Source organism: Ylistrum balloti, unplaced genomic scaffold (assembly GCF_031769215.1).
Source record: "Ylistrum balloti isolate Yb309-2 unplaced genomic scaffold, AGI_CSIRO_Ybal_v1 Utg369726, whole genome shotgun sequence".
In the NCBI taxonomy this organism is placed as follows: domain Eukaryota; kingdom Metazoa; phylum Mollusca; class Bivalvia; order Pectinida; family Pectinidae; genus Ylistrum; species Ylistrum balloti.
In genome coordinates this window covers 68,943-78,037 of record NW_026781943.1, presented here as the reverse complement: position 1 = coordinate 78,037, position 9,095 = coordinate 68,943, and the positions used below count along the sequence as shown (strand labels likewise).

The 9,095-nt window shown below is 34.2% G+C and overlaps 1 protein-coding gene across 1 annotated transcript; it reads right to left on the bottom strand.

Moving 5' to 3' along the window:
* Positions 1 to 263: 263 nt before the first annotated feature.
* On the bottom strand, positions 264 to 6,771 carry LOC132565606 (monocarboxylate transporter 9-like). Its single transcript, XM_060230253.1, has 6 exons — positions 6,486 to 6,771; positions 5,160 to 5,303; positions 4,281 to 4,658; positions 3,807 to 4,076; positions 697 to 822; positions 264 to 415 (listed from the first exon to the last, which is right to left on the bottom strand). The coding sequence occupies exons 1-6, from the start codon at positions 6,769 to 6,771 to the stop codon at positions 264 to 266; spliced, it is 1,356 nt and encodes a 451-aa protein (XP_060086236.1).
* Positions 6,772 to 9,095: the final 2,324 nt, after the last annotated feature.

Here is a 9,095-nt window from a genome sequence, read left to right as displayed (position 1 = left end):
AATAACATTATATAATTGCTGATGCATATTTGGTTACATTACACATTACACAGTTCACGAATCACCGTGGAAACATTCGTTTATTCGGCATGTATCCCGTTGATATCTTTAACCATTTAACGAAACAAGAAGACAAATGTAAGAACTGTTTATTTGTGTTTCTATTTCTTTGATACGAGCAACAGGCAGGTGAAACTCCTCCTCATTCTTTGTCTATTGATCGATATCAACAACCAACCATTGAAACACATACTCATATCGAATTATTCCTTTCTTGAACTTTCTTCATTTGTTCCCGTTTTTTGGCAGCATGATAACTTGCAAAGTGGTAAGATTATTATACCAGCTACAGTTATTACAGCTCCAGCGAAATAGAATGCCATGTCATAACTCACTCTGTCGTCAGAAATGGTTCCTGGAAAAGAGGAATATGTCATTTAAGCGTACTATATTGGCTAAAACCTCTTAGAGATTGTGCGAACTGACCGATTAGGAAGGAAATTTTTAAAAAAGTAAACAACATATTTTGGGAATTTGGTCATATCGTGAAAATAATCGTATTGGGCCCATATTTGGCCCAGAAAATGTACTACCATGTTGCAAAATGCTTTCTTAACTTTAATCATTGAACATATTAGAATATATTTTTAGAAACAAATGTTATTTTGACATCATTAATATTATATATAATATTACCTGCTATCGGTGATCCAATTATTGCAGCAATCCCGATAAAAAGGTTGAGCAGTCCAAACCCGCTAGGTAGGCGTCCGATTCCTTTCAGTTTAACAATGATAATGGAGGTCAGAGGATCGAATGCTCCTAAAAATCAATAAATATCCTCGAATAATTCACTCTTCCCTATGTTTTTCTTCGTTCTATACTCTGATAAAAATGGTAATATTAAGTGTTTTAACTTTCTGTTATGTAGTAAAACAATTTAGTTTTGTATTGCTTCATTTTCATGCTTTTTAGTCCTATTTCGCTGACTCTTGATTTCTTGGAAAGATATATCCCAATACATTTTCCTTTAACTGTAAAGGTAATTTTAAAAAGCCGTGAATTTAAAATTTGATTTAAATCAAATATTTTACAGTATGCGTTTTTTCTCTAATAAAGACTGTTCACATTAAAAAAATGACGTACACCTGTTCAGAAAAAAACATCATATCACTGAAGTCGTATGCCGTTTCTTTACGTACTTTAGATTTATTCAAGGCAGAATGTTCTGCTTTGCCTTCGAATAACGCAATTCATTGAAGTTGAAAAAATCCTTGGTATTCATAGCTCTGAATGCCTACTGAAAGCATTATATCCCTAAATTTACAGTGTTCAATTTGCATCTTATACCTCATTTTACTCACATTACCGGTAATATCCCTTTATAGTTGGCAGTTCATAATGTGGTAATGCACAACTGACGTTGTTAGAGTGGTTGATACAAACTGTATGATACATTTAATGTGGAAGCGTTATAAGATCGAGCACCTGTCTTTACAAATACTTTGTATGTTTGATGATGTCCAGTTCACACCATAGGGGACGTATAACATCTAAATATAGAGACTTGTCAACATTCCTCGAAATTGATTTTTTTCCGTATATTGCATTGATACAGGAAAATGCTCAGAAAAGATTGCAATTCAGAAAAAACATTGGATTTTATCTTTTATCAGATATGAGAGTATATTGAAATTTTGTCAAATTAGCGGATTTTATATGTCTTGCTTTTACTGACTAAATTTTTGTCAACAACTTTTAGACTTTTATACTGAAATCAACCGCAGAAAAAACAAATGAAAATAAAGATAAGAAAAAATATCATAAATGTAAAAGATTTCAACAGTTTGACCTTTTATATGGTTTAACGTCTTTGCACCAGTCAGGATCATATAAAGACAGATGTCAAAAGAAAGACCTCAGAGTGGACACAAAAGCAAAGAAAACAAAAGTAGACATGAAACAGAGAAAAACTAAAATCTCTAGCGTCACAAATTAATTCATCTTATAGGAATCTAATCAATCATTAACATTCGTTCCACAGAATTACTTTTACAAAATAAAATAATTATTATAACCGGGTAAAGTAATTGTTCAGGCAGATTTTTTAGTCCTCGAGATTTACCGTAACCTGCATGCAACGTTTTAATTCAATCGAATAGTGACACGTTTCAGAATATACACATATACTTGTTTTTTAAAGTTAGCAACAGCAGTTTGATGGAGTTTAATTCATTATCTGGCTATCGGTATCTTATTATAGATTAACATTAAAAGGTGCAATTCTATTGTGTGCCGTTTGTACAAACTTAACAAGTATTAACTGCCACCGAAGTCGTCCTAACTACCCCTTGAGTTCATACATGTACTCTAACATAGGCAAAGAAGGTCCGCTAAAGAGGCTGTTGTATATTCTTAAAACATTTAAACAATAAGCATTGGTATCGATCCCTTACACCTATCAACTGAAACCGCTTGGCCAGCTTGATTGGTCTGATCGGCCATTTTGTCCAGACAACACATATCACAACCATGTTTCAGATTTCATACCACATCAATAACCAAAATTTCACTAACATGGGCAATATCTTAATTCAGACAAACCGGAAAACACCGTTTGGAATTTGGTTATTTTGGTCAATATGTATTTGATGTATTCAAATACCACGATCTACCAGATATTATATTGCAAAAAATGTTATGTATGTTTGAACCACTTTAATTAATTGATTAAGTGATTTTAAGAACATGGTTTGAAAAACAGCATAATATTGATTCTCAAACTTCTCGTATTTGATAAGTGGTTTCGTTCCTGATACTCCAACAGCATTCACAATAATATGGACGTTTACATGATGAAACTTTTCGATGTGCTCTATGTCTACATCGTATGAAGTCTTATATCAGTTTTCATGTCATTAAATGATCTGACTGATACATGTCTACCAGGGAAATGCTTTGTTAAATTTAGATTGATATACATTCTGTTGGAGCCTGCTTACTGACGGAGAAATATTTTCATTTGAAAGGATTCTTGTTTAAACAAAGTACGAGATTTTGAAATGAATTATAGTATGATCACTGTAAACAGATGATGCAATATATACATTATTGATTGGCGTAATATATCATACATTTATGACACTTATACATGTTTGAATCCTCTGACCTTGAATATTGGTCAATATTTTAAGAGGAAAGTTAATATCACCTTGCCCCTGGTGTTGTATAAACAAATATCCTGACATATTCGGCACATGCAACCTTTAAAGTAAATCAATTATGCGAGGACACTCTATAGAACACTGACTTATATACCTGCTGGCGTAAAATCTGGCACATGTACTCAAGGGAACTTAAGAAGAAGATAATATTTTATTTGTTGCACTTTACCTAATGTATCAAGTGGTCAAATAATAGTACGTTGGGTTTTCAGGAACTTGAGAATATTCACATATGTTTTCAAGTTGACCTAAATTATAGGCCAAGGTAATTTAATTGTGTATCAAAAGTACATACAAGCTAAATGTAAGGACTCTTGTTCTTCTAAAAATAGGTTCCTTCTTTTTAATGTATATGGAAAATATACAATGATTTGACCGAGGTTCCTCCTGGTGTATTATTACCAAGTTGACAACAGTTGATGAATGACGGTCTAACTAACCAGACGTACGCTTGGACGAACGATTGAACGACGGATCTTTTCCAAAATAATTTGCACATTGGATGGTCCCAAATGAGCTAATAAAAACGTTAGATACATGTCTAAACATACAGACACAGATAAACAACACTTTAAAGTATACCTATGACCACCCCGAACAGAGCGGCGTATGCTGCAAGCAAAGTAAATCCCCGATAATAGGGAACAAGACACGTGGCAACTCCTCCAATTATGAGCATAGCACTGCCGAGTAGAATGCTGTTGACATGGTCAAGGTCAATGATGATGCCAAATATGACATTCGATGCTGTGTTACATATTCCTAGGATAGACATAAGAAGAGCACCCTCATTATTAGACAGATGGAGATCACTCGCCAGTGCCGGAAGGAAATCGTATGGAATGTTCATACCTGGAACACAAAACATTCAGACAATGCAATGATGCTTCTATTTAATTCAAATTAGTTGGTCTGATAAATTTTCAATCCTAACATAAGAAACAAGACGGAATGGTTGATATGTCTATTTTTCGGAATATAATATTGCATTTATATTCAAATGTTCAAGCAATGCACGTACATATATAATCAATCAGGATAGTATTGGTATCATACCTACTGACACAAGAAAACACGACAGAGAGAAAATAACAAAGGATCGACTTTTCAGTAATGACCAGTTGAAATTCACGTCGACAGAACAACACAATTTCTTGCAACATGATCCTTTAATCACTTCTTTCTTAACTGGTTCAGTTTTCAGTTCTCTGTAAAATGATGCGAACACAACACCATTTAACACAATGCCGGATATAATCCAAAAGGTTCCCCTCCAGCCGTATGCCTCCAGTAGATTCACGGACAATAGGGCAAACACAAACTCCCCTATACCTGATCCACATGTTGCGACTCCAATGGCAAGAGCCCTGCGTTTTTCAAAGTATGTACTCACTATAATTATTGTTGGTGTATATACAAGTCCGAACCCTATCCCTGAAAATTGAATAAAATATATTAATATTATTACAATGAATTTTGTAAGACACAATTCAATTCTATAGGAAAAAGGATGAAATGTGTCAGCATATTATTTATCATCAAGTGTCATGCCTATCCTATGTTAAATAGATGAAAACTGACATGTTCATGCAGCGGTGCTGGGAAAGATTATGCGAACATGTTGGCATTATCTAGAATATGGTATCATAGAGAAGATGCCTATTACGCCGAAGTGACGTGTTGAACAGCTCATAAAGAAGGCTTATTCCCTTCCTTAAGTCAGTTCCTGAAAATTTCAAAACACATTCCCAAATGATGCTACTGTGGGGCTTGTCCTTTAAACAAACATGGTAGCGCTTATCCCAGACTCATTGTCAAGTTCCTGAACTTTTTGGTGAGTAAGAAATCATATAAATGATAAATTTGATGCCAAACGCACGAAAAAGGCGAGCAACAAAACCCTGTTCGTCCAAAACCGCGAAAAATTAACCTTACCTCCAAGAACGCCATGAAGCAGAATCATAACTTCAATACTTGAGGAAAATGTTGATAGAAAGAATCCTGTACTTGCTAAGACAAGTCCTAGAATGGTAACTCTTCTACACCCGTAACGGCTGGCAAGAGCCCCAGCAATCGGACCTTTATCAGATAAAATGTGTTATAGAACCTTCTGAAATGTTGGAGGTATTGATTTTAGAAACGTTTGAAGTGCTTTACATATATATATCAACGCTGCACAAAAAAAATCTTGTTTGAACAGCACAGACAGCGAGTACATTGGTACTACTGTACAACGTTTCTAAATAACTTATTATTCACCACCATTCATGGACAGGGCACAATAGATTTTTCCCATTTACAGATATTGTATATGATGTTGATATTTGAATTCAATTATCCCATCTCTGTGACTGAGACCTGTAAGTACGACGTGACATTTGTTCCATTGTATAATCTTGATAAACAACATTACATCTTATCTTCTATTTTCACTCTTCTTTAAATACCTATCTTCACCATTATGACTTTTGGACTGAGCATTCCTAATGGTGAGGAAGGCTATCTGTATTGTCCCCATGTCGTAACAATTCAAAGTTGTAAAACACGGTACTAGGTTCTACCTGATTATAACTCTGGTTAAAGTATCCAAGGACACGATCTACATCTAACAATTGCTATTCAAAGGACGAAAACTGTTAAAGTGAAATGAGGTTGAATGACTCAATTGTTCTGAACTTAAAAGTAAAACTATCCATAAAGTCAGTTGCTAACTTGCTAACCGAAATTTATAAGCTTGCTACACAAATATAACGACCAAAAGTCATGTATGTTTGAGTAGACTGACAAAATACAAATTCAAAAGAAAAAAAAATTATTTATAGGATTGTGTATCTATACATATCTACAGTGATGATGTATAGGAGGCGACTGTGGAAACGCAAATTATCATAAAAAGTTGTCAGAATCTAGATAGGGATGTGTTGTGACCCCAGAATTAAATAAATAAGTATCATACATCTGATAGAATGTAATATAGTACTTGTAAATACTCTGAGCCTTGCAACAATTTTAGTATTCGATTGGCAATTTATTTTCGGAAAGGCTTTATCAGATATCTTTGTATCATTCCTGAGAACGAAATCAAAACCTTTATGTGAGTGGCATTTTCTTATTCCAAACAAAGTTGCCTTTGGTAGAAGCAAGACTGATAAATCGTCATATCCAAAGTAGGAATAAGTTGGAAGAAACTTTGAGAAAAATGAATAGACGACGGCACTCACAACCATTTTATAGCAGAAAAAGTAAATGTAAAACCCGTACCAATTAGATATGACATGCCGCTGTTCATGGAACTCATTAACTGTGTTTTCCCCTTACTGTCTCCAAACTCAGTCAAGAACGTTTGGAAGAAAATTCCTCCAGATGTTAATGCTCCATCCATCAAACAATTCAGCATAAAGGATGAGAATGTGACAATCCATCCCCATCCTCCATCTGGAACTTTTATCGTCTCATTTGGAACATCTCCAGATGGTATGTTCACTTGATCTTTCGACTCTTCATGGGCACATTGCAGATTCGCTGTTACATTGGTAGCAGATTTCATTTCACTAGTGGGATATTACTCCTGCAGACAGAACATAACAACATATCAAATTTGTAAAATGAACAAATAAGGATGTTTAATTCGCTTTTTGGGATATCGTTTTCATATTACACACTGAGATGAGCACCATTATCATCACTGTTGTAGGGCCGTAATAAATGTTGAAATGAATACAAAAACTGCAATGGTGATTTGAGTTTGAATAGAAAATGTAAAAGTAGTATTATTATAAATTATAGCATACCAGGTTTCAACAATGGATCTCCGTAAAATGCAGACAAAAAACAAAAAAAAAAAAAAAACCAAGAACCAAAAACAAACAAAACAAAAATGAAAAAAAAAGAAAAAAATGATATATATATAATTAAGGAAATGTCAGTTTATTACTCATACTGAAATCGCTTATGACCAAATAAGGTTGAAAACAAAGAAAACGTCACCATTGGAACATAATTTTAATAAAAACACAAAATCAATGAAATGAGAATAACATGAACAAGAGAAAGATTTACTCGGGGATTCCTGCATAAGTATTAGGAGATTAAGACCAGGCCCTAGGATCTCGAATCGTCTTAAATTTGGATTCACAACTCTAAATTCTCAACTTGAGTACGTACATAGTTGAAAATTTTTTAAAATGGTGTTTCTCAAACGCGTTCTCTAATATTTAGAACGTGCTTACCTACGAATGTGTTTGTCAGAACATAAGCGGCCCTAATTAGAAATCTTCATTAGAAAAAGGCGAGATAAGTCGACGGCGGGAATGACGGTGATGCAGTTTTGAAGTAAGTTTCAACTTTAAGCTATTATTAGACGCGGTTAAACTGAAAAAAACACATCTGTGCAGTTACTTTTATTTCGGTACTTCCGCACTTGACATTCAACCTGTCGTCTGCGCGCTAATAATATTATGTTTCTACCGCTTTTTTACACAGTTTACTGACAACGTTTTGTATAACACGTATTACCTATATTTACTACTGCACCGATCACATTTGTTTCTTTTTTTAAATATGAAATTGATAATTCGAAATGCCTACAAAATGTAAAAAAACGAGTAATTAATTGGACCGAAAGAGAGAAAAGTGTACTTAATGAAGAAGTTAGGTCAATGATGTACTTATCTTGGCTGCACTGCTTGGATCAACTCGGAGACCAGTGTTAAGACAAGAGAATCTACGTTTTAAGATACCATATGTCTGTTCTATCTTCACCCTGGTTTTACACAATGGCGCACTGAACCTGTGTTGTTGTGTTGATTGAGTGTGGTAAAAGTAGTATTATCTTTCAACAACAAACATGAACTTGTATGTAAAGATTTAGATTTTTAGTAGACAAAATGTGATATGAAAAATCAAGATGAACAAACTGACCCCTTTTTTCCTTAAATCAGTCTGTTGTTTTGTTGTTATTCTAGTTTAAAATGTTTTAAAGGTGATCTTATTTGTTAAAACAATATGAAGTGATGTTGTCACAACTGATTCATATTTCAAACATTTTTGGGTCAATGGAAGTCATGGAAGTGAGGCTATGCTGTTAAAGTTTGGCAGACGGCAATGGCAACATTTTGTCGTAAAGTTCTGCATATAGATCTGTTCTCAAAAAGTTCAACTTAACCAATCTTTGTATATAACTTGACCACATACATATTTCTTACATTCATTAGGGAATAGGATTTTCATTTCATTTTAGGGAGAAAATGATCAATCGGGAAGGAAATGTATAGGAGTAAAATACATGTTTCTGAAATTTGGCCATATTATGAAATAAATCCAATCGGGAATGGAGCCCGTATTAAGCCCCACATATCCCTTGGAAAAAGGCCTGGCATAGTAGGCACTTCAATACACCCATCGTTTACAAAGTTATTTGAAATTTAGTAAATTTTGGTGGGGAGGGATGAGGTGGTTGTAAAGGAAGGTGTATAATTTGTTTTAAGTTTTTACTTTTTGCTTAAAAAGTTGCCATACTCACAAGAGGCGACTGGCAACAAAGATGCACTATTTTTTGAAATACCTATATATCTGTGTTAAAAAAGCAAAATGACGGGGTTAGTGGTAAAGTTATTTTCAATTTTTGTATTAATGTTTTAGGTACACTCATGGGAAGGCGATTGACTTTGACTCAAACTGATGGAGTCGGCGTTATTGTCATAATCATGAACATTGTGGAATTTTGGACACCACTGACATCATCCTAATCATTGTAGCTGTTACTTTGTCGTCGTCGTCGTCATCATCATCATCATCATCATCATCATCATCATCATCATCATCCAACAGCTGCAGCATAATAATTATCACAGTGACTATAAAGTCATTATT